The sequence below is a fragment of the Brienomyrus brachyistius genome, chromosome 2, assembly GCF_023856365.1.
Source record: "Brienomyrus brachyistius isolate T26 chromosome 2, BBRACH_0.4, whole genome shotgun sequence".
Taxonomy (NCBI): Eukaryota; Metazoa; Chordata; class Actinopteri; order Osteoglossiformes; family Mormyridae; genus Brienomyrus; species Brienomyrus brachyistius.
Genome location: NC_064534.1, coordinates 592,538 through 615,269, shown reverse-complemented (window position 1 = coordinate 615,269; position 22,732 = coordinate 592,538). Strand labels below are relative to the sequence as shown.

Sequence of the window (22,732 nt, the reverse complement as noted above, 5' to 3'; positions counted from 1 at the left end):
TGACAAAGACAATGGGAAGTGGAATCGTGCCAACAGCACTGAGGTTCAGAGCGCTGGCATTTCAGCACTCAATGATACAAGAGCACTGGGCACAGGACAGCGAGATGGCAGACTGATGGCTTTGTCAGCAACGAGAAAGAACAGCTTTTGTGTTACAGACTGGGCTCACCATTACAGAGCCATACAGAGAGGGAGGGAGGACTTTGTTTGCATTAGTGTGCTGTGCAAAAATAAACAAAATCTTTCTTTCTTTCATTTGGTCCTTTGAACAAGTGACCCAGAACAACCCACTGACTTAAAATATGTTGTCTTTTGATATGAAAGAAACCAAGCAAAGAATCACAACGTGGAAGGTATTCTAATAAATCACAGAAGGTATCAAGCTCTCTTCTTTCACAGGCTGTGGAAACACACTTGTGCTGATTACAATGTCTTTAAGGCCATTGGTCACTTAGTGTCATAAGTTTACATACAGGAAATATAACCGATGGGGGGGGGGGGGGGGGGGGGGGGCAACAAAAACGTAGCTACAAGGGAACATTGGGGAATGAGCATGTGGGAGAACGTACAGAACATTCCTACTAGGCCCACTTCAGGAATCGGTGAGCAGCAACTGACCTGGTGATCAAAACCTTGAAGTCTCAGCTCCTGTACATCTTGCTCAGCTGATATCTCTAATTCCATTACACCATTTAAGCCCTCCATTTCAGTACAGCGTTTCAGTCCTCCATTTCAGTACAGCATTTAAGCCCTCCATTTCAGTACAGCATTTAAGCCCTCTATACAGACATAACTGACATTCAAATCAGTAGCTGTCAGCTCTGGTGCTGGACATTCTGGTATGACTTCTGCTCCAGCCACAATCGTTTGGGCTTATTCTGCCTGATGTTCCAATTTTTATATTCATTAGTGTTTGTTGTAATTATAAACAAATGTAACAACACACACACACACACACACCAAGTGTGGTGCACCGTGTCAAGTGTCATGCCCATAGTCCCAGCCCTTACTGCCAACAGCCCAGTGAAAGTCTAGACAGACTATGGCAGCAATGTGACACAGGCCACTTCACATTCACTGCTGCCTGGTGGCCCCCACACCCCACCCAGATGTCCACCAACGCTGGCCTTCTGAAGCCTGAGCAGCTTTGGTAATGCATGCAGGCACAAGAAGGCCAGCGGCTGAATACCCACAACAGTGAAGGTGTGTGGCTGTCAGGGACTGACGTGTGACACCGATGAGTAGAACCTGACCCCTCCCTGCCTTAAAGAGCAAAGAAAGAAAGAAGCTCTGTGACAGGATCTTACGTGGACTCCTGGGGGAGAGGGCCTCACTCGTGACGACCCACATCAGTCAGATGCCACGGGATGTGTCTGAAGCCAGCATAAAAGTCCTGCTGTTTGACAGTAATGGAGGGTTAAATTGAGGGCCACAATTCCTGAGGGCAGATGCACTGCAAAACTCAGAAAACAGCAAAACAGCATCAAGTATGACAATGAGGACGAGAGTAAATAAGCGGTGCCCCCCCATCCCCCCTGTCCAGTATCATATCCTGATAATGATATTTAGTAGGGCTGTGCGATATGACCAGAATCTCATATACCGATAATCATATTTAGTAGGGCTGCGCGATATGACCAGAATCTCATATCCCGATCATGATATTTAGCTGTGCGATATGACCAGAATCTCATATCCCGATCATGATATTTAGCTGTGCGATATGACCAGAATCTCATATCCTGATCATGATATTTAGCTGTGCGATATGACCAGAATCTCATATTCCGATAATGATATTTAGTAGGGCTGTGCGATATGACCAGAATCTCATATCCCGATCATGATATTTAGTAGGGCTGTGCGATATGACCAGAATCTCATATCCTGATCATGATATTTAGCTGTGCGATATGACCAGAATCTCATATTCCGATAATGATATTTAGTAGGGCTGCGCGATATGACCAGAATCTCATATCCTGATAATGATATTTAGTAGGGCTGTGCGATATGACCAGAATCTCATATCCCGATAATGATATTTAGTAGGGCTGTGCGATATGACCAGAATCTCATATCCCGATCATGATATTTAGTAGGGCTGTGCGATATGACCAGAATCTCATATCCCGATAATGATATTTAGCTGTGCGATATGACCAGAATCTCATATCCCGATCATGATATTCATCACAACATGAACACATGGAGAGACCTATTTCTTATCACATTTTGAATCATATACTTCACAAATAATGTTTATTCATATTTAATAATTGTTCTGCTTTTATTTAGAATATATGTGCATATTTTCAATTAAGCACATAACAAAATATAAAACATTAATGTATAAAACATAAAAAGGTAAACAGAGAACACTTAGAAGATTAGTGGCGAGTCTGTTGCAGAGACCAGTTTGCAGAGAATTTGCAAAGTACGGACTGTGCCACCTGCCCCATTTGCACCTTGCATGTCTGCGCATGTGTAACATTACACTTTACGGCACATCTTATGATGGTGCCCAATTTGTGCCACTTTGTTTCACGACCCAGCCTGATCGCATTAGCATTTCTTTTCACATCACCAGGTTCATTTTAAGGGTCTCCACCAGCCCAGAATGGGATATTCAGACAGATATTCTGATTTCAGATTCTTTGTGTTCTGTCTGTTTAATAAAAGTTCTGTAAGGCACCTGCACTTGTGTCCGAGTGTTTCTGGGTCTCCTCAGGCACCCCAGTCATGGTGGCTGACCGCATCTCCCTGACAGATGCCACTGTTTATACTGCAAGAAAATCAGCAGATTGTGCCAAAAGGACAAACAACTGGAAAAACTTGTTATTTTGCAAATTTATTTTTCTAATCCCACTGATATGGAGTGATATTAAAATGGCTGAAACAAGCGCAAAATACACCAAACTTCATTTTTAAGTTCACAGTGAACCAAAGCTAGAAGTATACCAAAATATAGTGTTACTGAATATAAGCAATTTCAACTCCCGGAAATATAAAACTATATTTTAGATACTTGGGTAATAGTGATGATCCAAAAGCTGGAAAGTATGAGTTCTGAAGTATGAGTTCTGAAATAAACGAAGAGTGAAGGCTTAACATCACAAGCAAACAAAGATTTGTTTTTCAGTCACACTAGTTCGCTGTAAATATGGTTTGTTTTAAAATGACAGAGTGAACAGATCAAATCAGTTCCAAATGCTGCGTATGCACAGACGTGCAAGGCACAAATTGGGCAGGTGGTATGGATTGGTTAGTGACACCAGTGTTGCCAGATTTGGTGAGTTCCTGCCCAGTTGGACAGTTCTGAATTAAATTTTGCTTTGGGCAGGTGAACAAAATTTGGACTGGTTTGGGATCAATTTGGCAGTTTTCAGACATGTATAGGCTAAAACCCAAGAGTGCATATATTCCATCCAAGGACTCATCAGGATGTTACCAGGCAGCCACGCTCACTTCAGTCGGCTAGTGATGTTAATTCTAGAGATGCACCGATCCGAATATCACATCAGTACTGGCACCGATCCAGACCTACTAGATGTATTAGATATTTGCATTATGTGACCAATCCACATCCAACACTTAATTTGTTTTCGGCAGTCTGTGAAAGATAGCTCTCATTTCTTGTTAAATCGATGTGTACAATCAAACACACGACAGTCATTTGCTATTTTAGATTTTTTCAAGCTGAACGCTGCTTCAGTTTATTTTCCACTCAGTGGATATGAGCACAGTGACTTCTGTCTGCTGCGACGTCACGCGCTTCCTATTTGCAGTACGAGGAGCATAAGAACATCAGATAAGTTAATTTGCCCCCTCGCACGCCTTTTAAAGCAAGTTAAGTGTAAGGTATCACACACACAGACCTGTTTGTATGGAGCAAAATGTAACAGTAACAACAACCACTGATGAATCATTGTGTATGTAAATAATTATCTTAAATCTTTATTTCTGCTGTAAAGGTGCATTTGAGTAGTGTTAACCCACAGGCTGTACGACACAGCAGTTCACACGATCCCTATGGGGCAGGGTGAATGTGGCTCATTTGAGACGCGCGTGACGTGTTGCTGAGCTTCGTTTCCCAAGATCATGTGACAGTGTGGTTTCAGGTGAGGCTCTTGAGCATCGCGTTGAAATAATGGTGAGACTAGTTAGGCTACTGAGCAACCCATCTCAACTTAGTGCAGTAAGTAATTCTCACAATTTAAATGCTGAACTAATGATTGTATGCATTTTTGTGATTTTTGAACCGTTTCGGGCTGGAAATTCTTTAATGTGAATAAAAAAGGAAAAGACCTCTTTTTGCTTAAGTCATCAGCATGCTAATGAATGAATTCTCTTTGCTACTGAAATTTTTGCCATTCCAGCACAGGCAGCATCAAGGCTGCAAAGGAAGCCCTGTGCGTGTCTTCATGCGTGTCCTGTGTGGGCTCCCCTGTCTGTGCATGTCTGTATGCGTGTCCTGTGTGGGCTCCCCTGTCTGTGCATGTCTGCATGCGTGTCCTGTGTGGGCTCCCCTGTCTGTGCATGCGTGTCTGCATGCGTGTCCTGTGTGGGCTCCCCTGTCTGTGCATGCGTGTCTGCATGCGTGTCCTGTGTGGGCTCCCCTGTCTGTGCATGCGTGTCCTGTGTGGGCTCCCCTGTCGGTGCATGCATGTCCGCATGCGTGTCCTGTGTGGGCTCCCCTGTCTGTGCGTGTCTGCATGCATGTCCTGTGTGGGCTCCCATATCTGTGCGTGTCTGCATGCGTGTTCTGTGTGGGCTCCCCTGTCTGTGCATGCGTGTCTGCATGCGTGTCTGCATGCGTGTCTGCATGCGTGTCCTGTGTGGGCTCCCCTGTCTGTGCATGCATGTCCGCATGCGTGTCCTGTGTGGGCTCCCCTGTCTGTGCGTGTCTGCATGCGTGTCCTGTGTGGGCTCCCCTATCTGTGCGTGTCTGATTGCGTGTCCTGTGTGGGCTCCCATATATGTGTGTGTCTGCATGCGTGTCCTGTGTGGGCTCACATATCTGTGCGTGTCTGCATGCATGTCCTGTGTGGGCTCAAATATCTGTGCGTGTCTGCATGCGTGTCCTGTGTGGGCTCCCCTGTCTGTGAGTGTGTGTCTGCATGCGTGTTCTGTGTGGGCTCACATATTTGTGTGTGTCTGCATGCATGTCCTGTGTGTGCTCCCCTGTCTGTGCGTGTCTGCATGCGTGTCCTGTGTGGGCTCCCATATCTGTGCATGTCTGTATGTGTGTCCTGTGTGGGCTCCCCTATCTGTGCGTGTCTGCATGCATGTCCTGTGTGGGCTCCCCTGTCTGTGAGTGTGTGTCTGCATGCGTGTCCTGTGTGGGCTCCCATATCTGTGCGTGTCTGCATGCGTGTCCTGTGTGGGCTCCCCTGTCTGTGAGTGTGTGTCTGCATGCGTGTCCTGTGTGGGCTCCCCTGTCTGTGAGTGTGTGTCTGCATGCGTGTCCTGTGTGGGCTCCCATATCTGTGCGTGTCTGCATGCGTGTCCTGTGTGGGCTCCCATATCTGTGCGTGTCTGCATGCGTGTCCTGTGTGGGCTCCCATATCTGTGCGTGTCTGCATGCGTGTCCTGTGTGGGCTGCCATATCTGTGCGTATCTGCATGCGTGTCCTGTGTGGGCTCCCCTATCTGTGCGTATCTGCATGCGTGTCCTGTGTGGGCTCCCCTGTCTGTGCGTGTCTGCATGCGTGTCCTGTGTGGGCTCCCATATCTGTGAGTGTGTGTCTGCATGGGTGTCCTGTGTGGGCTCCCATATCTGTGCGTGTCTGCATGCGTGTCCTGTGTGGGCTCCCATATCTGTGCGTGTCTGCATGCGTGTCCTGTGTGGGCTCCCATATCTGTGCGTGTCTGCATGCATGTCCTGTGTGGGCTCCCATATCTGTGCGCGTCTGCATGCGTGTCCTGTGTGGGCTCCCATATCTGTGCGTGTCTGCATGCGTGTCCTGTGTGGGCTCCCATATCTGTGCGTGTCTGCATGCGTGTCCTGTGTGGGCTCCCCTATCTGTGCGTATCTGCATGCGTGTCCTGTGTGGGCTCCCCTGTCTGTGTGTGTCTGCATGCGTGTCCTGTGTGGGCTCCCATATCTGTGCGTATCTGCATGCGTGTCCTGTGTGGGCTCCCCTATCTGTGTGTGTCTGCATGCATGTCCTGTGTGGGCTCCCATATCTGTGAGTGTGTGTCTGCATGCGTGTCCTGTGTGGGCTCCCATATCTGTGCGTGTCTGCATGCGTGTCCTGTGTGGGCTCCCATATCTGTGCGTGTCTGCATGCGTGTCCTGTGTGGGCTCCCATATCTGTGCGTGTCTGCATGCGTGTCCTGTGTGGGCTCCCATATCTGTGCGTGTCTGCATGCGTGTCCTGTGTGGGCTCCCATATCTGTGCGTGTCTGCATGCGTGTCCTGTGTGGGCTCCCATATCTGTGCGCGTCTGCATGCGTGTCCTGTGTGGGCTCCCATATCTGTGCGTGTCTGCATGCGTGTCCTGTGTGGGCTCCCATATCTGTGCGTGTCTGCATGCGTGTCCTGTGTGGGCTTCCCTATCCATGCGTGTCCACATGAATGTTCAGTGCATATAAACTGCTTGAGTTACCATGCAGCCCTGATGCTTCATATCGCACAGCCCAACTGTCCAGGATAAGTGGCTGGAAATAAACACATTAAAAGTAGAACAAAATAAATAGGAGAGAGACAATTTTCTTATGTATGTATGTATTTTCAAAAGCATGTGAGGGGCATTGGTGAAGGCTGTAGCACATGCTATGGTATCCCAGAGCGACGGGGCATTTTGGGACAGGCAGGAAACCACGGTGCACATAATACTCAAACATTTGGGCCTGCCTGAAGGCCTGCTCATACTTCTTTTTTCCATGTGCACTTTTGCCATGGAAGGGGGGGATGTGACGTAAGTTTCGTCATGAGTGGTTGGCTGCACAGGTAACACACATGTTTACGTCAAGCGGAATCCGTGTTTATAGAGATAACTGACTCGGTATATCCAGTAGGTGGCATTCATGTAAGCTTTGTCCTCTCAATTTGTTCTGTTCAAAACAATAAACATGAAGAGCTCTGGAAACATTGTCTGATTTGTATTTGTTTGAGATTAATGACATATTCCACCTGTGTCTTGATTACTATTGATTTTTACCCGCAAATCATATTTTATCACAAGGATCGAATAGTACTTTCAATGAGAAATGTGATTTGGCAGAGGTAAATAGCAAATACTAAACATATTTACTATCTATATTGTTTGTGAGACAAAGCCATTTTCCATCCATCCATTTTCCAAACCGCTTATCCTACTGGGTCGCGGGGGGTCCGGAGCCTATCCCGGAAGCAATGGGCACGAGGCAGGGAACAACCCAGGATGGGGGGCCAGCCCATCGCAGGGCACACTCACACACCAGTCACTCTCACATGCATTCCTATGGGCAATTTAGCAAGTCCAATTAGCCTCAGCATGTTTTTGGACTGTGGGGGGAAACCGGAGTACCCGGAGGAAACCCCACGACGACATGGGGAGAACATGCAAACTCCACACACATGTGACCCAGGCGGAGATTCGAACCTGGGTCCCAGAGGTGTGAGGCAACAGTGCTAACCACTGCACCACCATGCCGCACAAAGCCATTTTGTAAAAGTGAATTTTTACAAAAAATGTGATGTTTTTATTGTTCTAAAAACCCGACAAGACTTGAAACTTGCTGTTATAAACCTTTTCTCTTCCTGCTTTTGTATAAGCTTCATTCAGATCAAGACAATGACATTTAGCCTTTGCTGGTCTGGAGGAATTATTTCATTAAGCATGAGCTGACTGTAACCTTTCATATCCACAGTATGAACACAAGCTGCTGCGGGGCTGACGGCCCCCAGCCCAGACATGCAGGTGGGAAACAAAAGCATGAACCAGGCTTCACTCACGCTGGATTGGGTCCCCACACACTATACTACAGTGATGCAAGACGCTCAGTGATCACAAACCATTTAAAAATGTGCTGTCCCTGTTCTGTGGTGGGAGGTGTTTCACTGAACTTCATAGTACACAAAACATATACAATGTTTAATTCTTTGGCAGAACAGAATCAACCAACTATTTGAAAAGACGGAAAAGCAGATGATTACAGGAACCCCAGTCGTGACCCACAAAGCCTATAGCAGTAACACCAAAGATGATTACGGTATGTGTGCCTGTATCCCATAATGCACTGTGCTGTTGCTGTTCTGCATGGCCACAGCCAAAGGTGTAGTATGTAGGACTGGTCCCTTAATTACATTATAGCTCATTTGGAATACGTGGTTGGTCATTTTCAGTTCTCCCATCATGGTACGTGAATGTGACTATGAATAAAATGCTATATGAGACATAAAAAAGCGGACTGTGCATTTCAGCAGCTGACTAGCCAATGCTAATGGCAGTTACACCATTCACCAATAACTTACCACCACCTGCTTATTTGTGTGCCAAGTAGACAGATATAAAAAGGGAAAAAGGCAACCAATCAGGTCAGGTGGCAACAGCGGTGGGACCCTCCCCCCCCCAGAGCAGTCAGAGTGCCCAGAGAGCAGAGACCTGCAACAACACAGCCCATGGGCTGGACACCAAGCGAAACAGAACCAGGGTTCCACTCCCGTCCCACGGTCCATCTGAGGGGGGTGGGGGGTGTGTGGAGAGGGACTTAAAAGCAAGGAAAGGCAGACAGGGGCTGGAGCTGGCCTCCATGACACATCATCTCTTGGCAGTCTGGTCCTCACTGGTGGGCGTGGCAGTAGGTGTGGCCATAGGTGTGTTCTGGGGCGGGGCCTCACCCTGGGCATCAGGCTGTACTGTCTGCACAGTTTCCACCAGGCTGCCGCTGGGCAGGACGACGTAGCGTGCTGCCAGGTCCTGTGGGGGGCGCTCTCGCTGGCCTTCTTTACTGTGCCACATCCCGTAGCTGAAGTACACAGTCAGGCCTGCAGGGAGACACGCATGCTGGGTTACAGGGACGGACACAAAGACACATGGACACTGACAGAGACACACAGACAGACACAGATAGACACACTGCATGTTGGATTTAGGCAATCGGTGAAATGCTTTCCAACATGACTCCCTAACTCACTCAGGCCCTCCTCTTTATGGTTGGGGATCCCCGTCCTGCTGGATTTGACCCTAAAAGAGGTGGATAAAACCCACCTAATCTGCCTTAATCAGGCAGGCCTCGTGAAAAAAAGACTGAAAGACCTCCAAAGACCAGACATTCCTCTGAACATGACTGCAGTTGAAAGTCACAGCCTGTCCCCATGGGGCAGGCGAAGTACCACAAACTGGGTGAACTGGGAACACTGGTACTATTCTGTTTCACTCCAAAAGTATCCTGGGGCTCAGGAAACACAGGGTACAGGCTGGAGACATTCAGAGGGGTTCCAGGTGATTTTCCAGACAGGGTGACGATTTCCTATTAATCTTTGAAATGTTGGACCCAAATGGTGCCCGAGGAAAGTCTCTTTCCAACATGAGCAGTGCCTTTGGTACAAGGTGCATGAAACAGCCATTTATGGTGATCAAACCATTTGGCATCTGTTCATCCAATGCAGCCCTAAGACTGTACCGAGCAGCAAGGGGCACTAAGGAGAGGATGCCAGTCCATCACAAGGCAGGGGGCACCAAGGATGGCACTCCAGTCCATCACAGGATACCGGGCAGGGGGCACCAAGGATGGGATGCCAGTCCGTCACAAGGCACAGGACAGGGGGCACCAAGCATGGGATGCCAGTCCATCACATGGGCACAGGGCACCAAGGATGGGATGCCAGTCCGTCACAAGGCATAGGGCAGGGGGCACCAAGGATGGGATGCCAGTCCATCACAGGGTACAGGGCAGGGGACTCCCTGCATAGGATGCCAGTCCATCACAGGGTACAGGGCAGGGGGCACCAAGGATGGGATGCCAATCCATCACAGGGGCACAGGGCACCAAGGATGGGATGTCAGTCCATCACAAGGCCAGGGGCACCAAGGATGGGATGCCAGTTCATCATACAAACTGCTTGAACTAGCTGAGAGGGGTGCCTTACCTACAACAAGCCAGATGATGAAGCGCACCCATGTGAGGGGGCTGAGCTTGAGCATGAGGAAGACGTTGAGCAGGATACTGGTGCCTGGGATGAAGGGCACCAGCGGCACCTGAACCAGGGAGAGGAGAGCCGGTTTGGGGACAGCTGGGACAGGGGGATAGCCAGGCAGATAGCCCAAGAGTCACCTCACCTCCCCCCAGGGCTCGTCTGATAACATTTTGGCTGTTTTTAAGCACAGTGGTGCTGTTCTGATTACATGCATGTATATGTTTCCGATGTAGGCTCCCCTATCTGTGCATGTGTGCATACGTGTCCCATGTGGGCTCCTCTACCCATACATCTGCGCATATGCATGTTGTGGGAGCCCCCTATCCTTACATGTCTTTCAATATGCCCTGTGTGGGCTCCCCTATCTGTGCGTGTCTGCATGCGTGTCCTGTGTGGGCTCCCCTATCTGTGCGTGTCTGCATGCGTGTCCCGTGTGGGCTCCTCTACCCATACATCTGCGCATATGCATGTTGTGGGAGCCCCCTATCCTTACATGTCTTTCAATATGCCCTGTGTGTGCTCCCCTGTCTGTGCGTGTCTGCATGCGTGTCCTGTGTGTGCTCCCCTGTCTGTGCGTGTCTGCATGCGTGTCCTGTGTGTGCTCCCCTGTCTGTGCGTGTCTGCATGCGTGTCCTGTGTGTGCTCCCCTGTCTGTGCGTGTCTGCATGCGTGTCCTGTGTGTGCTCCCCTGTCTGTGCGTGTCTGCATGCGTGTCCTGTGTGTGCTCCCCTGTCTGTGCGTGTCTGCATGCGTGTCCTGTGTGGGCTCCCCTGTCTGTGCGTGTCTGCATGCGTGTGCTGTGTGTGCTCCCCTGTCTGTGCGTGTCTGCATGCGTGTCCTGTGTGTGCTCCCCTATCTGTGCGTGTCTGCATGCGTGTCCTGTGTGGGCTCCCCTATCTGTGCGTGTCTGCATGCGTGTCCTGTGTGGGCTCCCCTATCTGTGCGTGTCTGCATGCGTGTCCTGTGTGGGCTCCCCTATCTGTGCGTGTCTGCATGCGTGTCCTGTGTGTGCTCCCCTGTCTGTGCGTGTCTGCATGCGTGTCCTGTGTGTGCTCCCCTGTCTGTGCGTGTCTGCATGCGTGTCCTGTGTGTGCTCCCCTGTCTGTGCGTGTCTGCATGCGTGTCCTGTGTGTGCTCCCCTGTCTGTGCGTGTCTGCATGCGTGTCCTGTGTGTGCTCCCCTGTCTGTGCGTGTCTGCATGCGTGTCCTGTGTGGGCTCCCCTGTCTGTGCGTGTCTGCATGCGTGTCCTGTGTGGGCTCCCCTGTCTGTGCGTGTCTGCATGCGTGTCCTGTGTGTGCTCCCCTATCTGTGCGTGTCTGCATGCGTGTCCTGTGTGGGCTCCCCTATCTGTGCTTGTCTGAATGCGTGTCCTGTGTGGGCTCCCCTATCTGTGCTTGTCTGCATGCGTGTCCTGTGTGGGCTCCCCTATCTGTGCTTGTCTGCATGCGTGTCCTGTGTGGGCTCCCCTGTCTGTGCGTGTCTGCATGCGTGTCCTGTGTGGGCTTCCCTTTCCACGTGTGTTTTCATGCATGTTCCATACATGTTCCTCTATCCATGTTTGTCTGCATACGTGTCCAGTGTGAGCTCCCCTATGCATGCATGCCTGCATATCTTCCATGCAGGCTCCCCTATCCGTGCTTGTCAGCATACGTGTCATGTGGGGTCTCCCATATGTGTACATGTCTGCATACATGTTCAGTGTTGGCACCCTTATCCATGAGTGTCTGCGTATGTATTGTAGTCAATGCAGGCTACCCTAACCACAAGTATAGGGTATATCCAGTCTTTATAGGTGTGTACCTCACTTTTGCATGTGCTTGTTCATGTCCGTCTGTGATAATGCATGTACACATACATGGGTGTGTCAAGCACATACATTTGGAAGCACAGACCATATCGGGGGCCTTGCGCTCACCTGGAAGGTCTTGGTGTTGACCTGCTGTTCATGGACCCAGATGAGGGCCAGGCTGAGCAGGAAGGCCAGGCCAAACACAAGCACCAGCAGCGAGATGCTCCACAGGGGCAGTTGCAGCGCGTTGCTGCCGAAGACCAGCACGGCACATAGCGAGAGGCCACTGACCATAAGTGCCAGCACAGAGAAGGCCACCACTTCTCCAGGCTCGCAGTCACCCAGCATGTGGCCCAGGTAGGGCTCCCAGCGGGCCTTCAGCTGGCCCGCAGCCCGGCGCTCACGGCTCTGCTTCTCCTGCTCTACCAGCTGCAGCTTGTCGGAGAAGGACTCGTACTCCTTCAGCTCGCCACTCTCCTGGGCCGTGGTCTGGGGCTCCAAATCAGTGGGTGATGCCTCCTGGTGGGTATTGGAGGAGCCAGACGTAGAGGCTGCCTTCTCAGGCTGGAAGCGGAGCACGATGATGCTAGCTGCCACAAAGGTGTAGGCCAGCAGGGTACCAATAGACAGGAACTGCACCAGAGCCTCCAGGTCAAAGATGAGGGCCAGCAAGGCCATGAGGCAGCCAAAGACCTGGATGGCGATGACGGGGACCTTGGTGACAGGGTTAACTCTGGAGAAGACGGAGAAGAACAGGCCATCCTCCGCCATGGCATATACTATCCGGGGCAGCGAGAAAAGGTTACTGAGCAGGACGGTGTTCATCGCTGAAGGGGAGGAGAGGAGGAAAAGTTTGCTTATCAGTGCCTCATCAAGAAGGCATTACAGTAAACATTGTAGGGGGGGAGGGGGGAGTGGATGGCAGACAGACAAGCAGACAGAGGGGGAGAGAGGGCATGCAGACCGACAGACAGAGGGAGAGAGGGCATGCAGACCGACAGACAGAGGGAGAGAGGGCATGCAGACCGACAGACAGAGGGAGAGAGGGCATGCAGACCGACAGACAGAGGGAGAGGGCAGGCAGACCGACAGACAGAGGGAGAGGGCAGGCAGACCGGCAGAGGGAGGGCAGGCAGACCGACAGACAGAGGGAGAGGGCAGGCAGACCGACAGACAGAGGGAGAGGGCAGGCAGACCGACAGACAGAGGGAGAGGGCAGACCGACAGACAGAGGGAGAGGGCAGGCAGACCGGCAGAGGGAGAGGGCATGCAGACCGGCAGACAGAGGGAGAGGGCAGGCAAACAAGTAGTTGGAGGAGGGGAGAGGGCAGGCAGACAGGCAGTTGGAGAGGTCAGGCAGTCGGAGAGGGCAGGCAGAGAGAGGGGGAGAGAGAGAGAGGGCAGGCAGACAGGCAGTCAAAGAGGGCAGGCAGACAGAGGGAGGAGAGAGAGAGAGAGAGAGAGAGCGGGCAGGCAGACAGGCAGTCAGAGAGGGCAGGCAGACAGAGGGGGAGAGAGGGCAGGCAGACCGGCAGAGGGAGAGGGCATGCAGACCGACAGATAGAGGGAGAGGGCAGGCAAACAAGTAGTCGGAGGAGGGGAGAGGGCAGGCAGACAGAGGGGGAGAGAGAGAGAGGGAGGGCAGGCAGACAGGCAGTCAGGGAGGTCAGGCAGTCGGAGAGGGCAGGCAGAGAGAGGGGGAGAGAGAGAGAGGGCAGGCAGACAGAGGGAGGAGAGAGAGAGCGGGCAGGCAGACAGAGGGAGGAGAGAGAGAGCGGGCAGGCAGACAGGCAGTCAGAGAGGGCAGGCAGAGGGGGAGAGAGAGAGAGGGAGGGCAGGCAGACAGGCAGTCAGAGAGGGCAGGCAGAGAGAGGGGGAGAGAGAGAGAGGGCAGGCAGACAGAGGGAGGAGAGAGAGAGAGGGCAGGCAGACAGGCAGTCAGAGAGGGCAGGCAGAGAGAGGGGGAGAGAGAGAGGGCAGGCAGACAGAGGGGGGAGGAGAGAGAGAGAGAGAGGGCAGGCAGAGAGAGGGGGAAAGAAAGAGAGAGACAGAGGGTAGGCAGACAGGTACACAAAGCCTCACCACAGATGGAGCCAATGGCCACAATGAAACCAGCCCAGCTGTATCCACGCCGGAAGAAAGCATCAGACAGGGCAGAGTTGGGGTCCAGCGTATGCCAGGGTACCATGAGCGTGAGCACGGTGGACACCAGGATGTAGGCACTGGCCGCCAGGGCCAGGGAGATGGCGATGGCCACTGGCACGGCTCGCTGTGGGTTCTTGGCTTCCTCGCTGGAGGCAGCGATCACATCAAACCCGACGAAGGCATAGAAGCAGGTGGCCGTGCCCGCCATGATACCAGACAGGCCGAAGGGGGCGAAGCCGCCCTCCTTCTGGCTCCAGTTCGCAGGCTCAGCCAGCATGAAGCCGAAGATGAGAATGAAGACTATGACGCATATGCTGATGGTGGAGAAGATGTGGTTCAGCCAGGAGGACACACGCACGCCAAAGGAGATGAAGATGGTGGCCAGCAGCAGGATGGCGGCAGCCAGGAGATCGGGGTAGTGGGCAATGAAGGGCACGTTCCACTGCATGATGTGGGTCTCCGTGAAATTCTGGATGGCATGGTTGAAGATGGAGTCCAGGTAGCCGCTCCAGGCGCGGGCCACAGCTGCTCCACCTATCATGTACTCTAAGATGACGTTCCAGCCAATGAGAAAGGCCCAGATCTCCCCCACGGACACATAGGTGAACATGTAAGCAGAGCCAGTCTTGGGGACGCGGGCACCAAACTCAGCATAGCACAGGGCGGCCATGAGCGAGGCCACCCCGGCAATGAGGAAGGACAGCACCACAGCCGGACCGGCTGTCTCTTTGGCGACGGTGCCGGTCAATACATAAAGCCCCGAGCCCACCATGCCGCCCACCCCCAGCAGCGCCAGGTCCAGCGTGGAGAGGCAGCGCTTCAGCGACGTTGCCATCATGTCCGCCTCCAGTGTCTTGCGCCGGTTGAGTTTCTGACAGAGTCGCACGGCCGGTGCACAGCCTGGGGTGTGTGTAGCCATGCTGAGGGTGCTTCAGACTGGCAGGGCCCTCAGCGGGACAGAGATGCGAGATGAGGAGCAGCTTTCAGACGGGGCGTCAGGCCACACACATTCCTCACCTGAGGGGACACGGCACCCATGACACACCGACAGTGTAAGCCAACAACAGGGAACTACAGGGGTACAAAGGGCCCTTTAAAACTGTCCCCTGAACAAATACTGATGTGATTCAGTGAACTATCAAACCAGTTTAGTATAAAATTGTCTGCCAAGAAACAAAATGACTAACTTTGTTTTTTGTCATATCACAGACTTGTGAAGGGAATTTTCATTTGCTGCATTAGTATCTCTAGCCTGAGCTCGTATGAACTGACAAAAGAGGATTCAAGGAGCCTATGACAAACCAGTACACAACACCACAGCTCAACATCCTTCCATCCTTGCTACCAACCAGCCAATCACACCACAGAGAAGGCAGTCAGATATGCCAAGCCTGCAAGTCAGAAAGCTTCAAATACAGGCCTGAACACCGATATCTGATTCACGGAGCGCTACTGTGCTACACAGATGAATAATCTCAAGTGCCCATCAGCAGTTACTGGCAGTGAAATTCTAATCACCTTCCAATTTCTCTAACTAGATGTCGCTTCCAGAGATCTGGGTAGTCAGGCAAACAACTAATCAGAAAGCGGGGGTCAGGTGCTGCTAATAGAAACCACAGCCATACATTGTTTCAGCAGTTATCTGGTACCCATACTGCCAGTGGCCTGCCAGGTAACAGCTCCTTCTTTAAGGTGGTTCTGAGCAAGAGAAGGAGGAACAACTGGCTTCGGTGCTGAAGAAGATCGTTGGAGAGGTTTAATGATCACAAGATGTGATCCTGCTTGGTTTATTGGGAGGAACTCACTTCACCATTCTACTAGTGTAGCCTCCACCTGTGTGATGTAGGTGGGTCACCACTCACACGTCACGTAGCTGACAGGAAGAGATGTCATTATTCAAAGATCTTGATCTGTCTGGCCAGGGTAAACAGCTGTTTTGGTCAACACAATGGTGACCAAAAAACACAAAGTATAAACCTGTTCCCACTGGGCAAACTTAAAGTCTGCTGGCTTTTGAAATTATATTTTACATGTGTTTTGTTTGCCAGATTTTTATTTTCCAAAACGACATGCAAGTGACGGTGGAGCGGCGCTCATGACTTGGAGCACCTGTGTTGCCTACCTCGGCAGCGGTATCGGCTCGGGTGTATTAGAAGCAATATTTTAAGAGGTACTGTTGAATATTTTACATTTGTCCACGTATCTAAAACCGTTATGCGAATTCAATAATCCTACTTTAGTTGTTTCGATTTTTCCAAATTGCCACAATGACTAGCAGTAAAGCAGAGTGTGTGTATGCATCCCCTTGGCTGGACGGCAGTGTAGATGGAGGAGCGCGCTGCCCCGGCCAGGACGCTCCGCGGCGCCGCACCGCCTTGTCTCTCTCCCTGCGCTCGCAGCACCACAAAGACACGCCACGATTACGTAATTATCCCCCCTCCCCAAACACCAGCCGGGAATTAAGGTTAAAATCACCTGCCTTTCCCGGTGCGTAATAGGGAAATAAACGGAAGATGCGCTATGGGAGAAATGAATATTTATCCTATTTAAAACAGCATCATTTATAATTTAAAACAAAATGGAAACGCCTGCTGTGCCGACGAAACACCGTCTGTACTATTCCTAACGAGAAATACCGCATCATTCCAAATATTATGTTTTGACATGTTTTTTAATTGATATTTTGCGGTATTTAAATAATATCCTCGCTATCGTAATGTAAAGAGTGATATGATTGTGCGGCTGCGAAATCCTTATCGAAAAAAGCATCGTCCTTCTGATTCATTTAGGTCTATTACAATATAAGAAAGGAACGCAGAGGTACATTTGATAAGGCCCACCGGTAGTATCAAGCAGGAAAACGGGGACGCTACCTTTCCACCCAGGAGACGGACGCCGCTGTTGCCGGTACGGCTGAGCTGCGAGGCAGATGAGCGGCGCTTCGGTGTGTAGAGGATCCACAGAGGGTGGGGTGCGTTGCCGCTCTTAAAGCTGCAGGGACCCCGCTTCAGGATAACCCTAATCCCAAGCCTGAGTGTCTGCTAAACGCTTCACGTTAGGACTTCTCACCAACGATCATATTAAGTGCGGGTTATTTCATCAGTTCATTTAAATAAAACACCGCATCCTTCGCGTGATTAAGCTTTTACTATTAGAAAAGAATAGTGATGTTTTAGTAATCCCCCGGGGAAATTGTTTTTCTGCCTACAACAGCTTGTTCTCTGTGAGACACACAGACATATATATACAGGTGAGAGCAAGCTTGGGGGGGGGGGGGGGGGGTCACATTAGAGAGTCTTGTTCGGGAGCCCATGGACTTTGGGGAACTCATGCTGAGGCTGGGGCTCAAGTCAATCACAGGCATAGAAGGTTAGCCGCTGAGCAACAGCGCCCCCTTTGAGTCGTCGTTACATATCTCACATAGAGTTCCTGGTCCTCGGTGCACAGCCAATCACAGCCATAGATGGTTAGCTGCTGAGCAACAGCGCCCCCTTTGAATCGTCATTACATATCTCACATAGAGTTCCTGGCCCTCGGTGGACAGCCAATCACTCGAGGGGCAATTCTGTCAGGTGCTTCGGCAGCTTGCTTATGGACCTTACAGCGATAGACCTGGGCGTGGCTTTCCACAGTAATATTCCTGACTTTCCGTGCAGTAAACTGAAAATGATTATAGTATTTCGACTTGTGAGGCATCCTGTGTCTTCTGTCATGTTTAAAATTTCCTTTCTGGTAGAAAACTGTCTAAAATCAATCAGCACGCATGCGCTTCACAACGTCTAGCTCCAAAATAAACGTGCACCCTGGCCATTCCTGGGACACTGTATTGACCATGAATCCCCAAGGCCTGAACTATTCGTTTTATAAGTTACATTTAAATATTCAGCCCAAAAAACATTCTTTTGAAATGGCTGGTTGTAACAGAACATTCCTTAGATCCCAGTTAGATTTCAGGGGGAAATAATGGTGAGTTTTGGCCTCAGGTTCAAAGTCCCAGTGGTACATTACTCTGCTAGGTTCTGCTCTGCTTTTCTGTGCATCATTCTTGATCTTCGTTTAGATGCCAAATGTGCCCTTGAGAGGTAAAGTGGGCTATCCCACGTCAGTCAAACATGAGTGTCCAATATTAATTATTGAGGGTCTATCTATCTTTTAAATATACCGAGATCTGTGCTACCTATGATATATATCAATTGTAGGGTATAGGCACACTGGTTTTTTTTTTTTAAATGTCAACTTTGGAGCTCATTTTCTCAAAACTTTGTTTTTGTGGGATAGCCCACCTCTCAAGGGCACAAATGGCCACATCTCCATTCCCACCAGCTTCTCCTTTCAGCTCTGTGCTGCTCAACAGTTAGTCAGGTCCTACAAAACTGCTTCTGCCTCCTCTTTGCTAAAATAGTACAGTGGACTGGCGGTACAGTGGATCATTATTGGATGTATTACTCATTCTGTTGGAATACTAGACTGTCCCACTGAGTTTAGACAGATCTGGTGATTTGGTTCTGTTCATGATCTGCATGTTGGAGTCATTTAGGAGCAGCAAACATCATCTCCTTGTCATATGAAATTTGAATGACCAGTTTTACCTGGTGACAGATTGAGGCAGGGGTAGGCAATCATCCAAAAAGGCCGCTGTGTGTGTCAGTTTTCACTGCAACGCCCTAATTAGAGGACTGATTGTGTGAAGAGTCTTCATACCTGGGTTTGAACAGCTGACCTAAAGGTTACCCCAAAAACCTGCACACACACCGGCCCTTTGTGGCTAAGACTGGCCCCCTGGATTAAGGGGACAATCCTAGTTACAGGCCCTGGGAATTTTGTAAAAATTCTAAGGATTATAGCCCACTGTAATCATCCAATTCTGTTATACATTTAACTGCTATATGGAAAGACTGCTGATCTGATTTAAACAGAAATCCAGTATCAGAGGAGATTTCATTAAGAAAGGCTCTGACTTTGGTTGGTAAGCAAACATGGAAGTTAATGCTAGTTTTCACATGGCTTTCTTTCACAATGCGACACCAAAACCCGCTACGGATTAACAGAACTATTAACGGGTTTATTTACCATCAGATTTTCACATTTTGGAAATGGGGCAACAGAGCCTCATTTTAATAAAACAATTTTAGTTGCAGCTGAAGATTACAGAAAAAAAAGACTAAAGTGACATATGTCAGTGTGTCATACACACAAACCGACATTTATGCTACAGTAAGAAACACAGAAAATAGGATTCTTAAGCTCAGCAGCGCTGACAAGACCCCCATTATGTCGTTAAACTCCATTTGATAACTGCTTTTTCCTCCAAAAAGTCCCCCTCAGAGGACGACTGCGATGGAATTTTCTACAGCATCATGGTAGGAGGCATCTTCACCCAAGAGCCGCGTGTCAGACCAGAACACCAAGGGGTGATGTTCATGCAAGTGTAGGTGGCAGGCTTGGCCATGGCCCCCCCTCCTCCGGAGGCACACAGCCCTCAGGAAAGGCTCCTAGACTGAGACTCCTTCTGCTGCAGCTTGAGAATCAGCTCCAGCAGGTTCATCTGCATGGTCAATTCCTACAGCAAGGGGAGGAGACACCAGCTTACATCAACCAGTGAGCTACCATGCACCCCCCCCACAGACACGCGCACAATGAACACAGACACGCGCACACACAATGCACACACTCACACACCATTCACTCACACATGCACACCTACGGGGAATATGGCAAGAATTAGCCTCAGCGTGTTTTTGGACTGCGGGGGGAAGCCAGAGTACCCCCCACGACGCAGGGAGAACATGCAAACTCCACACGGATCCCTGGGGTGAATTCAACACTGGTCCCAGAGGTATGAGGCAGTGTCTCATTTCTCCATTATAACTCATGAATAATATAGAGGGTAAGAGTAAGAGTGCAGTCTGCCGGGCTCCATGGAGTGGCTGGGAGGAACCTGGGAACTGGTGGTCCGGTAGAAGCCTGGAACCCCTGCCTTTTCCAGTGTCGTCTGCTGGTCCACCACCTTCTGGTCCAGCTCCACTACAATCTTCTCATCCATCATGCTTTGCTCCTCCTTCACACGCTGCTCCAAGGCCTGTCGGGTGGAAAGGGTTAAACTGTACGATTTGGGCAACTAATTACGGTCAATGGAGAGTGTATGGATATGCAGCGTTTCATTCAGGGTGGAGAATGGCACTCAGTCCGTCTGCAGAGAGCTACATCTGTGAGCAGCACAACAGCTTGAACCGACTAAAAACATGAGCAACATTTAGCTGAACTGAAGAAATATATATAATATGCACATGAGTATCCAATACAGATAAATGCATATGAAAATACTTCAGATAACTGTAAATGGAGGGAAAACCCCTAACAGGGAGATAGATGGGTGGATGGATGGATGGCACCGTGTTTTACCTACATCCTTGTTCCACAATCACAACAACCAGTTGCTGACCTCTGTCTCCGCCTGCTGGTTCATCCTCAGAACTGCCAGGTTGTGGGATTTGCAGGCCTGTAGTGCTTCCTTGTGCTTGCGAACAAGCTCCTGTTTCAGAGCTGCGAGAAAAAATAAAACAGAAAAATAATAGTTTGATTTAATGCACAGGTGAGAGATGGACTGCAGTGATAATCAGATACAAGAAGATGGCAAATCACAAGTAGCTTAATAACACCTGCAAAACCAATCAATAGCACTGAAGAAGGAAATTAACATGAAGAACTTTATAAACATTTAATCCACAGCATGCTTCTGCAGATACTGGATTATTTTCCCACCATGTACCAAATCATGTTCAAAAGCTTCGTCAAATGTATAAATTCATCATATCACTCTGTGTGTATGGAGGGGGTGACGTGTAGCTCATGGGGTCAAAGTAATCATATCATCACTGGGCCCTTGGACAAGGACTTACAGATGACCTGCTCCAGTTGGGTTACCCTATATTCTGACCTACAAACTTCCTCTCACTGGTTTGTGTGAGTCTCTTACTGAGAGCAATATGGGTAATGTGAAAATGAGCCACCAATTTTTCTATACCACTGGCAAACTTCCTGGATAGGCTCTGAATCTGGAGGGAGTAACGGACAGACGGAGGGATGAACAGACAGACCACTGCCAGCAGCCAGACCACCTGCAGTGCAGATAAGGTACTCCACCTGAAGCTAAGCAGGTTTGGGCCTGGTCAGTACTTGGGTGGGAGACCAACTAGGAAAGCTGGGTTGTTGCTGGAAGAGGCACTGGTGTGGCCAAGAAGTTAGCCCAACCTGTGGTCTGTGTGGATCCCAGTGCCCCAGTGCAATGGGCATCTTTCAAAAGAGTAGCAGTGCTACCCCGATGTCCTGGCTAAAATTGCGACCCTTTCAGATCTGGCCTGCTAATCATCTCTCTATTTCTATCTAGTTAATTCTCTCCTGTCCCTTCACCAGCTTAGCTACTGTATGGGAAGCACAGAAGGCTGCCGTCACATCATCCAGGTGGGGGCTACACAGCGGTGGTGGTTGAAGTGGCTCCCCATTGGCTCTGCAAATCCATTTGGGTGTTTTGAAAAGCACATAAATGAAACATTCATTAATTGGGAATGAAGCTCAGCTTATTAAACAATATGTAACTTTCTGCTTCTTACCCACCTCTGTGTTCACTATGCAGCTTCTGTCTCTGATTGTACAAGTTCCTCTCCGTTAGGTGCTGGATCTCAAGCAGTCCCTGGACGATTTCGTACACGGTGCCATCGATGAGCGCAAGGGCCAAGTCACTCAGGGTGGTGTGCGACAGGCGCTGCTGGAAAGAGCTGGGGGGGGCACGACACACACTTAGCTAAAGAGACTCACGGCATCACGAGTACCAGCGGCAGCACTTTGTACAAAGATATTTTTAAATCGTGCACATGCACTACTAGCTGCTGCCGTCCTGTTTTATATTGACCAGGTACAGACGCCACGATGACACCGCGTATCTAAGCACATTAAAACCAAGGCTGCAACTGAGGACTGATTTACAGAAAAACACCGTGAACTCGTTCCGCTTTACGGCTTTCACCTGGGCAAGTCTTTCACAAGCATCTGGAGCTCAGACAAGAGGTAGTAATGTCTCTCCTGCTGCTTCGCCGAGTCCGTCTGCTCGCAATAGGCACCGGAGTACGTCTCCATTAATTCATAAACACAGTTTATCTCACACACAGGTCAGTAAGAATCCGTTATGAACCCGGGAAAGTTCCTTCAAAAAATGAAACACAATACAAATTAGTTGCTGCAAGGAATTTCTAACATATTGTAATGTAGAGTTCCAGTTACGAGAGGGCGATGCAGCGTGTTAACCACAGCGGGGGATTTACCAGAATTACGAAGTTACAATAAAAACAAGCAGTTGCTTTAAGGAAACGTTTAAATAATTATAACTCGAATGGAAGAGAAATTCGAAAAACAACCTACGAGCTGAGAATAAGAACTTCAAGTGTGCGACGCCGACGCGCTAGACTGAAGTAGGACCCCGGCATCGCGATTCTGCTGTCTTCCTGCATGCCGGTGCCACTTTATCACCTTCGACCTACAAACTTTTATGAAAATCTACAATATTTTGTGACAATTCACATGTCAAAAAATTTTAAATTTAGACTATTGACGTGCACACGAATGGTACGCGTATGAAAAACACGGGGGGGGGGGTCGCTTCCTTAGGGGGAACGTGA

The 22,732-nt window shown here is 49.8% G+C and overlaps 2 protein-coding genes across 9 annotated transcripts; both read right to left on the bottom strand.

The window, feature by feature from the left end:
- Positions 1-494: 494 nt before the first annotated feature.
- slc7a4 (solute carrier family 7 member 4) lies at positions 495-17,302 on the bottom strand. Of its 5 annotated transcripts, none has more exons than XM_048999987.1 (6): positions 16,934-17,302; positions 13,998-15,077; positions 12,042-12,742; positions 10,078-10,186; positions 8,827-8,973; positions 495-1,396 (listed from the first exon to the last, which is right to left on the bottom strand). In XM_048999987.1, the coding sequence occupies exons 2-6, from the start codon at positions 14,977-14,979 to the stop codon at positions 1,350-1,352; spliced, it is 1,986 nt and encodes a 661-aa protein (XP_048855944.1). In that variant the 5' UTR covers positions 14,980-15,077; positions 16,934-17,302; the 3' UTR covers positions 495-1,349. The 5 variants fall into 5 exon arrangements, with proteins under 5 accessions (XP_048855944.1, XP_048855948.1, XP_048855931.1 ...); XM_048999991.1 differs by having other exon boundaries at positions 495-1,393; XM_048999974.1 differs by lacking the exon at positions 495-1,396 and having other exon boundaries at positions 5,623-8,973; positions 16,901-17,302.
- A 1,799-nt stretch (positions 17,303-19,101) lies between these two features.
- dgcr6 (DiGeorge syndrome critical region gene 6) lies at positions 19,102-22,605 on the bottom strand. Of its 4 annotated transcripts, none has more exons than XM_049000031.1 (6): positions 22,476-22,605; positions 22,084-22,260; positions 21,675-21,835; positions 20,503-20,603; positions 20,038-20,139; positions 19,102-19,620 (listed from the first exon to the last, which is right to left on the bottom strand). In XM_049000031.1, exons 2-6 carry the CDS (start codon positions 22,191-22,193, stop codon positions 19,540-19,542), a joined length of 555 nt encoding a protein of 184 aa, XP_048855988.1. In that variant the 5' UTR covers positions 22,194-22,260; positions 22,476-22,605; the 3' UTR covers positions 19,102-19,539. The 4 variants fall into 4 exon arrangements, with proteins under 4 accessions (XP_048855988.1, XP_048855962.1, XP_048855970.1 ...); XM_049000005.1 differs by having other exon boundaries at positions 19,999-20,139; positions 22,476-22,604; XM_049000013.1 differs by having other exon boundaries at positions 19,999-20,139; positions 22,379-22,495.
- Positions 22,606-22,732: the final 127 nt, after the last annotated feature.